Source organism: Rhinopithecus roxellana, chromosome 9 (genome assembly GCF_007565055.1).
Source record: "Rhinopithecus roxellana isolate Shanxi Qingling chromosome 9, ASM756505v1, whole genome shotgun sequence".
NCBI classification, from domain to species: Eukaryota; Metazoa; Chordata; class Mammalia; order Primates; family Cercopithecidae; genus Rhinopithecus; species Rhinopithecus roxellana.
This window is the reverse complement of record NC_044557.1, coordinates 133,326,469-133,344,052: the sequence shown is the minus strand read 5'-3', so window position 1 is coordinate 133,344,052 and position 17,584 is coordinate 133,326,469. Positions and strand designations below refer to the sequence as shown.

The 17,584-nt window shown below is 41.4% G+C and overlaps 1 protein-coding gene across 1 annotated transcript in view; it reads right to left on the bottom strand.

The window, feature by feature from the left end:
* Positions 1-17,584, bottom strand: part of CPA6 (carboxypeptidase A6) — a 334,748-nt gene that overhangs the window by 203,905 nt on the left and 113,259 nt on the right. Inside the window, exon 2 of the mRNA XM_010371606.2 lies at positions 1,080-1,155. Coding sequence (XP_010369908.1) covers positions 1,080-1,155 — 76 coding nt within the window. The remainder of the gene's footprint in view (positions 1-1,079; positions 1,156-17,584) is intronic.

The window sequence follows — 17,584 nt, the reverse complement described above, 5'->3', positions numbered from 1 at the left end:
TTCTGGCTTTAATTTTTCCTCAACTCACTTCTGCTTAAAGTTTTAATTAAGAGGAAAGTGCCTAGATGATCAGTAGGAAGATTCAAGAAGAAACAGAGAAGTTCTAGAAAACAGGAAACTGAATTAATTCACTCATTAAGGAAAAATAACGACAAAACCATGTATTGAACTTCTAGGATATTCCAGACACTAACTAGAAATACAGCAATGAACAAAAAATAAATAAACTATCTCATGAAATTTATATTCTACCTTGGAGATGGGTAATGAATAGATAATGTGTCAGATAGAAAACTGTCTTTTTTCTTTTCTTTCTTTTTTTTTTTTTTTTTTTTGAGACAGGGTTTCACTCTGTTGCCCAGGCTAGAGAGCCGTGGCGACAGAATAAGGCCCTGTCTCAAAAAAAAAGAGACACTAGAGCTCACTGCAACCTTCTAGGCTCAAGTGATCCTCCCATCTCAGCCTCTCTAGTAGCTGGGACTACAGGCATGTGACACCACACCTGGTTAAATTTTTATATTTTTTTGTAGAGATGGGGTTTCACCATGTTGCCCAGGCTGGCCTTGAACTCCTGGGCTCAAGTGATCTGCCTGCTTCAGCCTCCCAAAGTGCTGAGGTTACAGGCATGAGCCACTGCACACAGCCAGAAAATTTTTGAGTAGCCTTAAATATCCTTTAAAAGCTCTTTCGGTTGGGTGCAGTGACTCATGCCTGTAATGCCAGCACTTTGAGAGGCCAAGGCAGGTGGATCACGAGGTCAGGAGTTTGAGACCAGCCTGGCCAACACAGTGAAACCCCGTCTGTACTAAGAGGCAGGAGAACTGCTTGAACACAGAAGCCGAGGTCGCACCACTGCACCCCAGCTTGGACAACAGAGTGAGACTTCATCTCAAATAAAATAAAATAAAATAAAATAAAATAAAATAAAATAAAATAAAATAAAATAAAAGCCTTTCAAGTTATGTCCTTAGCCTTTACTTTTTTGGTTGATAAATTCCAATTATTCAACTCCAGTCAGCAAATCCCTGTAAACACAGCACAAGCACAATTCCACCATAAGTGAGTAGATGCTCTATTACCTTAAGTTGATGGGATATTTTCTTCAGTGCGTATACTTCCTCTTCTGTTTTGGGAATAAATCTTATCACTTTATCACTATAAGATAAGAAAAGAAAGATGATAATTACTTTTCAAAAATAAAGATATTAGTCATCTCTTTCTTACCTCTTAAAAAACTGCCTCTGCTTTTAAGAAGGAAAACAGCAAAACTTTTCACTGGCCCAGTATTTTATCCAGTTTATTCTCTGATTGCATTGTTCTTTTCTTCTTGTCTTAAAGCTATTTGGTATTTAATCAGCTTTTGAAGATTACAAACTCACATTTAATGTTATAAATGCAGAAAAAGGCCAAAAACACAGGAAGAGTGGTGGCAACAAGAGAAAGAAACTTTCATGAGCTGCTCAGAGCAGATACCAAGAAGGAAAATTTCTGATGACAGAAGAAAGAAAAGTCATTCTTTTTAAAAACATAATGCTGAAAAGGAATATGTCTTTCAGTGAGAGGATGTGAAATCCATACACTAGGGAAAGCTTCTCGTTTGAATTCTTCCCACACGGAGAACAGTAAGGAGAGGCCCATCTCTATGGTGCAGTCATCTCATTTCTCTGGTACAGAGCTTCCTGCCTGGCTTGCGGGGCCAAACAAGAGGGCCATCAGTGTTAGACACTGATGGCTGTAAATTTTTTAGTGATACAAATTAAAAATCAATGTTTACAACTGTTACAGAAACACCAGGGGTTTGGTCTAGGTCCTGCTGCTTTCGCACATAAAGCAATCACTGAGAAGATGATTATTACTAAGAAAGAAGGCTTTAATCAGGTGCTGCAATCAGGGAGATGGGAGCTCAGTCTCAAATCCATCTCCCTGATGGACAAAAATTAGAGGTGTATATAGCAGGGAAGAAATGTAGCAATGTGTACAAAACAGAAACTAGGGAGGAGCAAGGAAGCAATCATAATGAATGAGGGGTCTTGCATCTCACTGTCAGAATGTGGTGATCTAGTGAGTTTTAGTTCTTTGATACTTTTTGATAGGCCTGAAGGTCGCTTTCTGAGGAAGGAACACAGATAAAATGAATATAAGTTTCGATCTTTAAGACCAGAAGAATCCATCTGTGCTTATCAAAAAATTCTCTCTATAGGACTACTGGGTCAGTTTCACAACCACAAAGGTTTTACCACAGTTGAAATTATATTTGGGCCGGGCACGGTGGCTCGCACCTGTAATCCTAGCACTTTGGGAGGCCGAGGTGGGTGGATCATGAGGTCAGGAGATCAAGACAATCCTGGCTATTCCGGCTAACACAGTGAAACCCTGTCTCTACTAAAAATACAAAAAATTAGCCGGACGTGGTGGTGGGTGCGTGTAATCCCAGCTACTTGGAAGGCTGAGGCAGGAGAAGGGTGTTAACCAGGGAGGCAGAGCTTGCAGTGAGTCGAGATCACGCCACTGCACTCCAGCCTGGGCAACAGAGCGAGACTCTATCTCAAAAAAAAAAAAAGAAATTATATTTGAACACACTTTAAGGTTCTTTCTGTAAAGGTCCCGAATCACCTAAGATGACTTAAGGTGTTGCTGTGTCTTTCAGAAAGTTTCTCTTTGGGGGCCTTGTCTCCCAGGTGTGCCAGAAAAGTTGTCTATCAATTTCTAGGTGTGTCATTCTAGGTGATGAGGACAGGTTGGGAAGCCCAGCTCTAGCCCATAATAATCACAACTATCCAATGTCTTTTGCATAGAGTAGATGCTTATTAAATATTAATGGATTGGCATAAAGGAGATTGCTGAGAGTAATTGGCTTCCAGAGGAAATATAAAGGAAAAACTAAGTAAATAAAGCACAGTAGGAATTAATATTTTTCATAACTCTCTATGGCATTTTACAATGATTAAAGATAAGGTAGAATATTATTAATAGAATATAAAGCAGAAAACAAAAACTCTACTAGTTTACCCACAACTTGTCTCTCCAACCCCAAAGGTGCACCAGGAATAAGAATGGAATTTGCATGATTTTCTGTCATTTTACTTCTTAGATGATGATACGATTTGGATTGTGTCCCCACCCAAATCTCATGTTGAATTGGAGGAGGGGCTTTGTGGGAGGTGATTGGTTCATGGTGGCATATTTTCCCCTTCTTGTTCTCATGATAGTGAGTTCTCACAAGATCTGATGGTTTAAAAGTGTGTCACCTCCTTCTTTGCTCTCGCATTCTCCTGCCACCATGTGGAGGTCCCTGCTTCCTCTTCTGCTATGATTGTAAGTTTCCTGAGGCCTCCCAGGCATGCTTTCTGTTAAGCCCGTGGAATTGTGAGTCGATTAAATCTATTTTCTTCATAAATTACCAGTCTCAAGTATTTCTTTATAGTTGTGTGAGAGAGCGCTAATACAGAGGGATAGCAGTTTCCAAGACGAAGTAAGGCTAATATAGAGGGCATCAGATCCCTAGGGATACTTCTGGACTTGCTGGGCAATGATTTTTAGGGCTTTGTGTTTATTTCCAATCACAATAGCTTTATTATTTCAAATGATCCTGTAATAGCTCCTTTAGGCCTATGAATAAAACGGCTCTTGGCTTGCTGATGATAAATTACTGTGTTTTATGGACTGCTACTCTAATAGAGCTTTACAGCTTTGATTTTCTCAAAATCACACAAACCACCTCTCAGTATCAATGTCATGAAGTTCATATTTCTGGAAAGAATAAAAGAAAGTACTGGGAAAAAATTATCAAGTCACTGTAAAACAAATCTAAATATAACTTTTGGAATTTAAATGTAACTACATCTCTTCTCTTTTCTGGTATACATTTCTCTGACCTGTGTTTTTCCTGGATTCATCATACCCTGGCCTTTCTCATCTGACCCAATACAATTCTTGGCAGAGAAAGCAAGCTCGGCTGGGTGATATGGCTGTTTTTGATGGATGGATCACTTGACAGCTTGCTGAAAAACACCTCCATCTGGGGCCTTGTCAGCTCCTCAAGAGTGCAAGAAAAGCAATCTGTAGCTGTTTTACAGCCATAAGAAGAACATTTTTTTTTTTAAAGATGGATAATTCAACCTGGCAATCAGTTCCTCTTCTGCAAATAAGTACAGGATACAAAGAAACTACCCTTGGGATTATTTCACCCTGAACGTGATTGCTCAAACCCAGTTTTCTCATTTTTGTTACAAAAAGTTCACTTCATCCTAGCCTTTAGAAATTCTCAGGTGTGACTTTAGAAATGAGTTTATTACTGTTTGATAACTTATCAAAGGACAGAGAATAAGGAAGGCAATGTAGAAAGACCCATGAAATGTCATACTCTTTTGTGAACCAGTAAATTATATTGATGGAATGACGGGTAACCAAAGCCCAACAAGAGCTCTTTATTCAGCATGTGAAAACCACACGACCCCCAGATGCCCTCTTTGTTTCACCAAACAAAAAGCTTACTCTCCCTAAATCTGAGAGCTAGTGTTTTTTGAAGTGGGGAATAATTTGGTGCTAGAAACAGGGAAGTTTCAGGTAGTCTACTGGAACTTAGAAAAACTAACCATGCAAAACTATCAGAGGAGGTGAGCTTAGAGGCTTTTCCTTATAACTTATCAGGTTTTTTTTTTTTTTTTTTTTTTTTTTTTTTTTTTTTCACTGTTAGGTGGCAACATCAACTTAAGACCCTTTGGCTACCCTTTGGGGTTAAGACGAGGGAATGACAGAATTGAATATGGGTTGAGGTTAGAAAGACTACTGGGCAAGCAGCTGCTCGCATGCACATGTATTTCTAACTTAGCCTATATAAAGTTGTCCAAAGAAAGACAGCATAAGCATTTTTAATTTTAGTTTAAGGATGTCTTATAGAGGAAGCAGGATATTCCAGATATCTAGTCTCTCAGAAATCACTAATACTTATTAATCCATGATATGCTCACATTTTGTTCCTTTGCCCTACAAGACAAATGAGGTTATGTAGCTATAAAGCCCACATTGAGTTTGGTTGTGAGTTTGACTAATAATCCTGCTGTACAGTAGCAACCACATGAATAAGACAATAGTAAATAAATGTAATCAGTTCAAAAAGTATTACCGAACGCCTCCTGAGCATGTATGCACCGAGAGAAAATTCAGAAAGGAAACACAATCTCCAACTCTATACTACGTGTGGGTCTCAGTTTCTTCACTGGAGGAGTGAGGGATGATCTCCTAGCTGCCTTCCAACATGGTGAAAACCCGTCTCTACTAAAAATACAAAAACTAGCTGGGCATGGTGGCATGTGCCTATAGTCCCAGCTACTTAGGAGGCTGAGGCAGGAGAACTGCTTGAATCTGGGAGGCGGAGATTGCAGTGAGCCAAGATTGTGCCACTGCACTCCAGCCTGGGCAACAGAGCAAGACTCTGTCTCAAAGAAAAAAAAAAAGTTCTAAGACTGTGTTTCCTGGGTTTGACACCTCCCATATTGATTGCCATTCTGCTGTGCCTTGACTGTGCAGCAGCTAAGGAAGAGTATCTCTGTCCTCTAGGCAACCCAAAAGTCCTGTTGAAAGACAGAGATACGAAGCTTCAGATGTTTCCTTGTGGCTCCTGACATGACCTTTCACAACTGATTCCATTATAAAATCCTAAACTTCTTTGTATGCTACAGAATTTATGAACCTACACTTGAAAAATTAAAATATTATATAGCATATGAAATGAGAAAGTTCTCTTCCAACCCTAAGCCTTCTATCTTCCCTTTGTAGCCACTGTTAATAGTTACTTGTGTATCACTCTGAACTCTTTTCTGCATTAATCCACATACACGCAGTGTTTGTTTTACAGCGTTTTGTAACACTAGTTAGCTTTTATCTTTTACTTCATATGTTGGTTTTAAAATATAATAAGTCCTTGATTAACATCAATGATAAGTTCTTGAAAACTGTGACTTTACGTGAAACAGTGTATAACAAAACTGATTTTACATAAACTAACTGATATAAGCAAGTTAAGTTCCTATGGGCATATTTCTGGTCATGAAAAAATCACCAGGCAGGGCGCGGTGGCTCATGCCTGTAATCCCAGTACTTTGGGAGGCCGAGGCGGGTGGATCATGAGATCAAGAGATTGAGACCATCCTGGCCAACATGGTAAAACCCCATGTCTACTAAAAATACAAAAATTATCTGGGTGTGGTGGCACATGCCTGTGGTCCCAGCTACTCTGGAGGCTGAGGCAGGAGAATCGCTTGAATGTGGCAGGCAGAGGTTGCAGTGAGCCGAGATTGTGCCACTGCACTCCAGCCTGATGACAGAGTGAGACTCCATCTCAAAAAACAAAACAAAACAAAAAAAAAACACCAAATTTCTAAATAAAGACCCATAGCTGGGCGTGACTCATACCTGCAATTCCAGGACTTGGGAGGCTGAGGTAGGAGAATAGCTTGAGGCTAGGAGTTTGAGACCAGCTTGGATAACACAGTGAGACCCTGTCTCTGCAAAAATAAATAAATAAATAGATAACTAGCTGGGCATCGTGGCACACACATATAGTCCCAGCTACTTGGGAGGCTGAGGCAGGAGGATCATTCAAGCTAAGGAGTTGGAGGCTGCAGTGAGCTATGATCAAGGCATTTTGTCCAGCCTGGGTGACAAAATGAGACCCTGTCTCAAAAAACAAAAAAAACAAAACAAAAAAAGACTCGAAGTACTTCTAATATTAAACATTGAAATACATGTGAACTATATATACATTTAAGAAAAATTAATAAAGACAAGATTATGTACTCAATTTTTGGCGAATCTGAGAGGGATAGTGGTTGTTGCAGTGGTGGGTTAAATCAAGGAATAAATGTTTGCAAAGCTAAAATATGAATACCTCTTCCCAATGTGCAGTTCAAATAAACAATAACAAATACAATGGGTTTGCTGAGGGCTTTTGTACTGCATCATTTATTGTCATGCCTTTGTATGATTTTGTCTATGAGTTTTTATTTTTATTTTTTATTTTTTTTGAGACGGAGTCTTGCTCTGTCGCCCGGGCTGGAGTGCAGTGGCCAGATCTCAGCTCACTGCAAGCTCCGCCTCCCGGGTTCACGCCATTCTCCTGCCTCAGGAGTACAGGCGCCCGCCACCTCGCCCGGCCAGTTTTTTGTATTTTTAGTAGAGACGGGGTTTCACCGGGTTAGCCAGGATGGTCTTGATCTCCTGACCTCGTGATCCACCCGTCTCGGCCTCCCAAAGTGCTGGGATTACAGGCTTGAGCCACCGCGCCCGGCCTGAGTTTTTATTTTAAAATAATTTGTATTCATTCCTGGCTGGGCGCTGTGGCTCACGCCTGTAATCCCAGCACTTTGGGAGGCCGAGGTGGTTGGATCACAAGGTCAACAGATTGAGACCATCCTGGCCAACATGGTAAAACCCCGTCTCTACTAAAAATACAAAAATTAGCCAGGCGTAGTGGCGGGCAACTGTAATCCCAGCTACTCGGGAGGCTGAGGCAGGAGAATGGCGTGAACCCGGGAGGCAGAACTTGTAGTGAGCCGAGATCGCACCAGTCGCACCACTGCACTCCAGCCTGGGCAACAGAGTGAGACTCCGTCTCAATTAATAATAATAATACTAATTTGTATTCATTCCTTAATTCATTTTCCAACCCACTTATTCTAGTTCAGAGTTGTGGGTGGCTGGAGCTTTTCCCTGCAGCTCAGGACACAAAGTAGAAACTGACTCTGGATAGGACGCCATCCATTGCAGGGTGCACTCACACACCCATGCTCACTCAGCCTGGGACCATGTAGACATGCTGATGAACCTAACAGGTGCAGCTTTGGGATGGGGGTGGGAAACTGAGTACCTAGAGAAAACCCACACAGACATGAGGAGAACATGCCAATTCCTCACAGACAGTGGACCTGGTGGGAATTGATTTTTTTTTTCTTGTCAAAGTTACAGCAAAATGATGTTGAATGAAAAAACAATGTTATTCTAGGACCTGCTGTACCACCTTTTAAATAAATGGCTGGATTTTATACGCTGATATTTTATTTCAGAGTTTTATAACTATATTCATAAGGAAGGCCTTTTTTTAAAAATAAACTTTTTATAAACCTTTAAAAAATGATGCTCTGTGTGTGTGTGTGTTTTCTCAGAGACAGTCTCGCTCTGTCATGCAGGCTGGAGTGGAGTGGCATGATCACAGCTCACTGTAATCTCGAACTTCTGTGCTCAAGTGATCCTCCTATCTGAGCCTCCCAAGTAGGTGGGACTACAGGCGTGAACCACCATGCCCAGCTAATTAAAAACTTTTTATTTATTTATTTTTTAGAAATGAGGTCTTACTATGTTGCCCAGGCTACTCTCAAACTCCTGGACTCAAGTGATCCTCCCACCTCAGCCTCCTGAGTAGCTGGGACTACAGGTGTGTGCCACCATGCCCAGCTAATTAAAAAACGTTTTTTTTAAGAGATGGGGTCTCAGTATGTTGCCCCGGCTACTCTTGAACTCCTGGACTCAAGTAATCCTCCTACCTTGGCTTCCCAAAGTGCTCGACTTACATGCAGGAACCACTGTAGCAAGCCTCATATTTTAATATGTGATGTTCTCATTGATGTTCAGATCTAATAGTTGACAACTGAGTTTTTAGTCCTTCTTTACTAAAGAGCTATTTTGAAGAATGTTAAAAAATATATCAAGCACTTAGATGTATTTTGGGTGGGAAGATTTATTTTTGTTGCTGTTTTATTATCTTGAAGTAAGAGAAGGTGGCCCATTATGATACCCACTTTGTAGACTTCATTGCATTGGTATTTATGGCCTAATATGTATTCAAGTTCTATAAATAGTGCACAAATATTTGAAAAGATCTTTCTTATAAAGTTCTATATATACACCTATTAAGCATATTAATTATATGATTTTTATTTTCTCTGTCTTTAGTTTTCCACTGAATTTGACAATTTGAGCCAATTTTACTCAATATACCTACTATAATTTTGGATTTGTCAATTTACTTTTGAATATAAAAACTTTTGATTCATGTATTTTGATGTGTGTAACTGTATATAAGCTCACGACTGCTACATCTTCTGGATAGAATAAAACTTTTACTCCTATAAAGTTTCCTTAGAAAAACTCTTCTTTGGTTTATTTTATGCTCTTTATCATGAATTCCATTTTTTCCCCATAGAATTGCCACTCCTGCTTTTTGTTTGCCTGGCATTTTTAATTGGATATTTTGCTTATTCACATTAATTGTAATACATAATATATGTGACTTTATCCTTATAATTTTTATCTTTTTGCTTGTTGTAGGTTCTTATTTGCCCTTTTCTTTCTCTTTCTTGGATTAACCAATTTTCTTTGTCAGCTTTTTCTTATCTAGTGGTTTGCAAGTTATGCATCTTCTATGTATTAGTGATTTTTTCGTGTTTTACAAACTTAGAGATACCTTTTTCTTCATGTCTAGAATGTCTCTGTAATTTGTCCCCTTGAACAAGATAAGACCTTAAGAATCTTTTTTTTCTCTATCCTTCTCCCCTCAAATGTTTTCCTCCTTCTTTGCTCCATGTCTTGTCAAAATCCCCTGGAATTTTTGTTGCATATTAAGTGCAGATATGTGTTGTTTCCCTTTGAAGTTCATATGTTGAAGTCCTAATTCCCTCAATCCAAGAATGTGACTACATTTGAAGATAGGGTCTTTAAAGAGGGAATTGAATTAAAATGACACCATTAGGGTGTTTTTCCTAATCCACTATAGTATTAAAAACACTTAAACTTCAGATATTTCATTTTTTTCATTCTTTTCTCCGAGTCACTGAATTTATTATTATATATGAGACGGAGTCTCGCTCTATCACCCAGGCTAGAGTGCAGTGGCACGATCTCAGCTCACTGCAAGCTCTGCCTCCTGGGTTCTCGCAATTCTCCTGCCTCAGCCTCCGGAGTAGCTGGGGCTACAGGTGTGAGCCACACTGGATTTATTTTTTAGGATCCACTTCCTTCTTCACTTTGGGGGAGAAAGAGAGTAAGGTTAGATTACAAATCTGGGCTCCACCACTTGATGTGTGCCCTTGACCAAAATGCTTAAACACTTAGAGCCAATGAGTCCTAATCCTTAAATTGAGGGGAAGCACCAATGTACCATTGCATAGGTTTTTTGTGAAAATTATTTCATCCAGCACATTTATGAAGGTTACATTATGTTCCAGGCACAGTGGTAGATGCCAGCGAGACAGCAGGAACTGCTGAAGATGAGTTTATAATCACACTCCCTGTGAGATATCGTCTGGGAAATACCTAATTTGTAGCCTCTCACTACATAGTAGCTACTGTCATTACTTCTATGGGAAAATATTCTTCTAGTTCTTTTTTAGAAATGGTCTCACTCTGTTGCCGAGGCTGGAGTACAGTGGCACCATCACGACTCACTGCAGCCTCAACCTTTCAGGCTCAAGCATCCTCCCGTCTCAGCCTCCCAGGTAGCTAGAACAACAGGTGTGAACCACTATGCCCTGCTATTAAAAAAAAAAAAATTTGTAGACAGGGTCTTGTTACATTGCCCAGGCTGTTCTCCTGCACTCAACTGATCCTTTCACCTCGGCCTCTTAAAGTGTTGAGTTTACGAGCATGAGCCACTGCACCCAGACTAGAACTTAATGCACTGAAATAAGATGCTTTTCCAAGTTTGCTCCACTGTGAACACCACAAAAAACATGACACAATTTGATTCTGAATACATTCAACATTTTTGTTGTTGCTGCTGGCATTTTTTCTTGCCCTTTGCATGGATATTTGCATTAATCTCTGATCAGTGCCTTAATTTGGGATTTACTGTTTTCTCTCTGCTCAGGCAGCTCTTTGGCATCTGAGAGATGCACATATTGGATGGTCTCATTTTCTACAATGATAACTGGGTATATGGAACACTTTATATAAAGAAAAAGGGGCTGGGCATGGTGGCTTACTCCTGTAATCCCAGCACTTTGGGAGGCCAAGAAGTGGGGGATCACCTGAGGTCAGGAGTTTGAGACCAGCCTGACCAACATGACGAAACCCCATCTCTACTAAAAACACAAAATTAGTTGGGTGTGGTGGTGCAAGCCTCTAATCCCAGCTACTCGGGAGGCTGAGGCAGAAGAATCACTTGAACCTGGGAGGTGGAGGCTGCAGTGAGCTGAGATCATGCCACTGCACCCCAGCCTGGGCAACAAAGAGTGAAACTCAAAAGAAAAAGGAAAAATAATGTCAGACAAAGTCCTGTAGAGAGGTTTTCTCTATTGGTATAAGTCACACATGTTCAATTTTTCAATACTTCCAAAGACCAAACTTACCTAGATGTAGTAAAGGATTTCTAATGTTGGCCTTCACAAGGGACCAGAATAGATGACTGCAGTGATGTTTTTGGCTGCTCCTCCAAATCTACTTTCCCGTCTGAAACCCTAAAAGGACTCTGATTCTGCTCAGATATTCACCCTATCCCCATATCAGGACTGAGTGCCGATTAGCCACTCAGAGCTTGGATATCCCTTGGCAACTTTTGTTAGTTTGGCGGTAGATGTGTGGTATAAATTGGCCCAATCAGATTTAAGGGAAGGATTATTCAAAGAAGGTGGAAGGATTCTCTCTCGTTGAATGTAAACAAGCAAATATGCAATTCTGCATGACACTGGTAGCCTACAGTTATGAGGCAGATTCACCCTAAGCTCACTGTGGACCCTCGAGTGGAGAGACAAAATGAATCTGGGTCTGCAATGATCTTGTTGAATCAACCAACTTTTAAGCTTGTTCTGCTACTGGACTTCCTGTTGTATAATACATTTTAAAATTACGTAGGGCAGTTTGAGTCAGGTTTTTTCTTACTTGTAACCAAAAGCACCCTGTAAAACAGTAAGTTTACTTTGGACATTTTTAGAGGAATAAGAAAAACCAATGGAATAATTAATTCACTGTTAAATCAGTCTTCACAGGTGAGAATATACATATTGGCACTCTCTATTTCCTCCGCAAGTCCCTCTCTCTAAAACATCCCTTTAATTTTGATGGCAGCTTAAAAATACCATGTGTTTTCAGAAGGAAAGATTTAGGGTACTCCAAAACTAAGGCTCATCTCGTATTCTCAAGGAAAATAGGACAGTTTAAAATATTTGATGAACTTTATGAAAGCTTGTATCCTGTGGAAAGTTAATAACAGGATGTTCACTTACTTAAAAATAATGTCATCCCCAAGCACAAAGAAATCCATTAGGTAATTCCACCTAGAAAAATTAATGTTCACATGCAGATTCTCTATTATAAAGTGCTTGGGTCTCAGAGCTGCATTTCCTTTGTTGAAAGATTATGTTTTGATGCACATGAAAAATTTCATTAAAAAGCAATAAATAAGAGACAACTTGGCAGAGCATGCTTTAGAGAGCTAAATGGATTCTCCCTTCTTCGGTTATGGTTTATAGTGGCAATATAAAGTACTTGGAACATGAAGAATCTTCCTGTGGCAGTTTGCTTAGGATATGAAGATTTAGACTTCACTCTTGGATTAAAGTTAGGCAGAAGTAATGACTTTATTTTTGGTGGTTGTTGTTGTTGCAGTTAATTTAACAGCAGAGAAAAGAAAAACACACAGTCTTCAGAAGCCTCACAGATGCACTTCACTTTACAACAGAAATTTTCTCATGGTATCTCACATGTAATGGTTGATCAATAAATATTTGTTGAGTTGAATTGAAATTGGCTTTTTGTAAACCACATCATCTTTTAAATGCCTGAAATGGGCTTCCATTATATGCTTTGAGAATTTCTTCTCCCATTAGCATAAATCAGAGAGGAGAAAAAGCAATAAAATATAATAATGTCATGAAATTAATTTCTTATAATAAGATATGATCTTCACTATGTCTCAAGGACTTGCTGTATATTGTGTGAGATCATTGCATCACACTTCAATTTAGTTCTTTCTTGTTGTATTTAAGGATGGGACTCAGTCTGAGAAAAATGTTACCACAGTGGAGAACAAACTATTTATTCAATAGTTATCCATGCAGCAAATTATTCCACGCAAGTTTCTGGTGTGAGGAAAAGGGAAAGGAGTTACAAAGCACAGGGGAAAATTTTTCAAAGATGTATAATCTAATTGGGTACATAAGACAAATAATACCTTATTATTATAAGGTAACGTGGCAAATGTTTCATAAACTACATAGAAAATATGCAGTAAAAAGGTTTAGCTGCAGTGATCAGAGAAAACCATATGAAAAGATTTGATACTTAAAACTAAGAAGATTTGGGGGCTTAGTAGATTGATGGCCATCAGCAATACATTAGTTTAGTGGTTTTGAAACTAGAGCCTATGTAAGATTCACCTAGGAATTTATCTGCCAGCATAATTTGTTGGGCTCCATACCCTGAAATATCCTTCCAGAAGAAAGCCCTTAGTAATGCTAGAAATTGTGTGTGTGTGTGTGCGCGTGCACGTGCATGCAAGCATGCATGTTTGTGTGTGTATGTGGTATATCACTTAATATGCATGAGTGGCAATACAGGAAGAGAAATTCTAAGATGCCCAACACGATGAGTGACGCTAACACTGGGGCCAGTGGTTATCCTGACTGAGGAGCACCTTGGTAGCCCCTGGATGCCCTAGAGTTTGAGCAAGGTGGGAATTCAGACCACAGACTCCCATATAAAGCCTTAAAGATAACAACCTTAGTGAAAAGATGACTAGAAAAAAAAAAAAAGCCTTGTGACAGGAGAAAGGAGGAAAATGTGTTTGTCTTGAACTTGGCTCTAGGTAGGAAAAATATAGTCAATAGTGAGAATTTAAAACCATAGCTAGCCCTCCAGCAGGATTAGGAATGAAATTCAATCTAAAAAATAAACCTAATAAACCTAATGAAATTTAAATCTATATGGTCCAAAAATCTCCAAACTAAGAATTCGTGTTAAAGTAGTCTTCTGGTTAGAAGTTCCTTGTAGTCCTTACTGTGGTGTGCTGCTCAAATAACCCCTACAGAACAGAGGTATTCATCGTCCTAGCTGCAAAGTGTTGCCTGCTGATGGCTCACAGCTGAGTCCTTCTTAAGCAATTGCCTTTGGCTGAAAGGAAGTCCTTCATCTAGGAAGAAGACCACTCCCCCAGGGGCAGTGTATGCTGAGGTTCAAAGGCCTGGCCCCCTTTCCTCAATTTGAGACGTTACTGAAGGACCAATCCAGCTTTAGATTTCCCCATGAAAACTGTTGAGAAGACATTTCAGTTCAAATCTCCCTCTGTGCTCAGTTTCTTTCATTTCCTTGCAGATGTTGTTTGTGAGAGTACTCCCTAATAAAGTGACTCCATGCAAGCCTCTCTCTCAGAGTCTACTTCCTGGGGGACCTTAGCCTGTGATGTGCCCTGTCCCTAGGGTCCCAAAACAAATGCAGATCATTTCTGGAGGAATCTATCTTAAAACCAGGTCTCAAAGAACTCCCATAAAGTTCCAACACATAGGAGCTCACTATCAAAAATTACAAAGCACATCAGAAAATAAGCCAACAAGAGCAAAAGCCAGTAGAAACAACAAACAGCAGAATTAGGCCTGCAGAGCCTACTGATGTTGAAATTGTCAGATAGTGCAGGGGTTGGAACATTTTTCTGTAAAGAGCCCCATGGTAAATATTTTAGGTTTGCTGGCCATTCAGTCTCTATTGCTACTGTTATGGGATTCTTGGAGTGTTGCTTCACCAGCTGGAAACCTCTGTGGCCAATGGTGCCTTTGCCTAAGTTTTGTTTTGGCCTGCTGGGCTCCTTCTGTCCTCTCAGCCTGGCAGGCTGTGCTCAGCTCTCACTACTGGGCTGGATCCCATGCCTGCCAAGGGTGAGCCAGACACGGAGCTACAAGGGGTGTGCGAGTGAATGTGGGGTCCAGCTACTGTACACACCTAGGCACACTGACTGCAGCAGGCCAGGCAGCTACAGACGCTGGTATGGGCACCAGCTCCCTGCAAGGCTGTGGCTGGACAAGGTGTACCATAAGCAGCTTCCACAGCTGACACCAGGGAACATGATGTGGTGTCTGGAAGCTTGGGATGCCAGAAACTGCAGAGCCCTAAAGAGGGTATCACAGCCCTGGCTTGGGGAGCTCCTAGGTCTGGGCTCCCTGAAGGGCTGCAGCTCTTCTCTCCTTCTTTCTTGTCACCCACAGCATGGTGGGCAAGGAGTGTGTTTCAGCCCTATTTGTGTTACAGTTCTTTTAGCTCCACCATTTGGCAGGTCCCGAGTTCTTGTCCTGTGTCCAGGAAGGATGAGGTACACAGACAAGTGTAGGGTAAGATGAAGAGGAGATTTATTGAGTGATAGAATAGCTCAGAGGAGACCTATAGTTGGTAGTTCCTCTCTGTAGCCAGGCTGTCCTGACAAGTGTTCAGCTCTCAGCAGAGAGGGTAGCTCCTCTCTGCAGCTGGTCATCCTGTCTCTTCAGCTCTCAGCAGAGAGGAGACCCTGGGGTGGGTAGCTTCTCTCTGTAGCTAGTCATCCCATCATCTCCTTGAGTCTGGGGCTTTTATGGGCCTGAGGGAAAGTACCCTGTGCCAGTTGGTCCATGGACAGCCATGGGTGGGCCTGGAAAAGGCACCACAAGTTCCCACTCTGGTCTTCAAGACTGGTAGCCTGGCCCCCAGGCTTCAGGCCTCCCCAGCTTAGAGGTGGGGCTTCACCAGGACTGGCCCCCTTCTGCCCAGGAGCCTGTCTGCCTCCTGCTGCCATTTATGGCACCCAGGCTATTTGTGCCAAGGGGTGCTTGCAGGTCAGCACCGAGCTGCCCTCAGCACCCCTTTGGCCTCCCTCCAGTGCTTGTTGGTGCCCAAAATCCAGAGGGGGTTGAGGTGGCAGGGAGCTGGCGTGTCAGCACTGCCCTGAGTGTGTACACATCTGGCCGGGTTTCAGAATTGCTCGGGCTCAGCTTCAACTTTGCGCCATGATTGGAGCAAGAACTAACAATGGGGAGAAGCCAGACAACAGGAGCAGGCCCCCAGGACTGTAGAGATGCCTGGGTCTGCACCTGCGGGTTGGGCAACTGTAGCTGTGCCTGGGAGGGTGGGACTCCTGCCTGCTCCTGGCTCCCAAGAGCACAGGGGTGCCTGGGTCTCAGCCTCAGCTTGGGCAGCTATAGCTGTGCCTGGGGAGCTCCTGTCCCACCAACTTGGAAGGGGCGGCCCTTCAGCTTGTCCTGGGCTCCCGCTTGTCCACAGCTCCTGCCTGCTCTGTGGAGTGTGCAGTCCCAGCCCTACCTCCTCTCCACATTTTCCCCAGCAACAGCAGTGGCAGCCCCTGACCAACCCCACAGGAGAGAACCCGACACTCCTGGGGCCAGCCCTATGAATTCTGGCTGTGTCTTCAGCAGGGTGCTCATGGGATGTGGCAGGGAGTGAGGTTGAGGTAGTGACTGAGGCTCTGGGCCTGGAAGCACATCCTGCCCAGCCATGCAAGGGTGGGGTCATGCAGTTGGCTGCCTCAGGGACGCAGGGCACAGGGGACACACCGCTGTCACTGCTGCTTGTGCAGCTGCTCCTGCTGCCACCACTCATGTCTTTCTGTTGCAGCTGGCATGACGGCAGCGGATGTTCCAGATGGCCTGCCGCTGCCATCACTACTTCTCAATTCTGCCATTACAGAGTGAACCTACCAAGATAATATTAAACAGACAGCTTTGGCTGCGTTTCAATAAAACATTGTTTACAAAAACAGGTTGGATTGGATTTGGTTGGGCTGGCCTTGGCCTGTGGGCCATAGCTAACAAACACCCTGAGATGGAGTATACATATATCATGTAATATTCTTAGAAAATGAAGGAGGGGATCCAAAATGTTACTAATAATCAAGAAGCTATAAAATGACCAGATTAAATTTCTAGAATTAAATTATACAATAAATAAAACTAGAAACTTGATGGACAGGTTAAATAGCAGATTAGATGTACCCAGACAAGGATTAGTGAACCAGAAAGTATATCTTTAAAAATTATTGAAAATACAGTACGGAGTGTAACAAAGGTATAAGCTAAAAAAGAGCGAAGTGTCATGTAAGCTAGAGAGAGTCTATTCTGTTTCTAATCTGCAAACATCATGTTCAGCAGCAAAGTGCTCAACACTTTTCTTCAAAGTCAAGAATAAGAAAAGGATGCTATGACCATTGTTTGTATTCAACAGAATCAGTGCAAATAAGAACAAAACATAAAAACTAGTGGAATTGGAAAGAAGGAACCAAACAGCCAGTTTTCATAGATGATACAATTAACCACATAGCAAACTTAAAAAAAAAAAAACTAAGAGTTATAAAACTAGTGAGAGAATTTAGCATGGCAACCTAATATATAATTAAAATTTACATCATTTGAATTTCTATACATTAGCAACATACAGAGATTATATACAAACATATAATTCTCTAAAATATAAGGTACCTACCAATTCATATAACAAAAGATACACAAGTTATTTAGGGAGGAAATTATAAAATTTGATTAAAGGACATTAGGTCGGGCATGGTGGCTCACGCCTGTAATCCCAGCACTTTGGGAGGCCGAAGTAGGCAGATGAGGTCAGG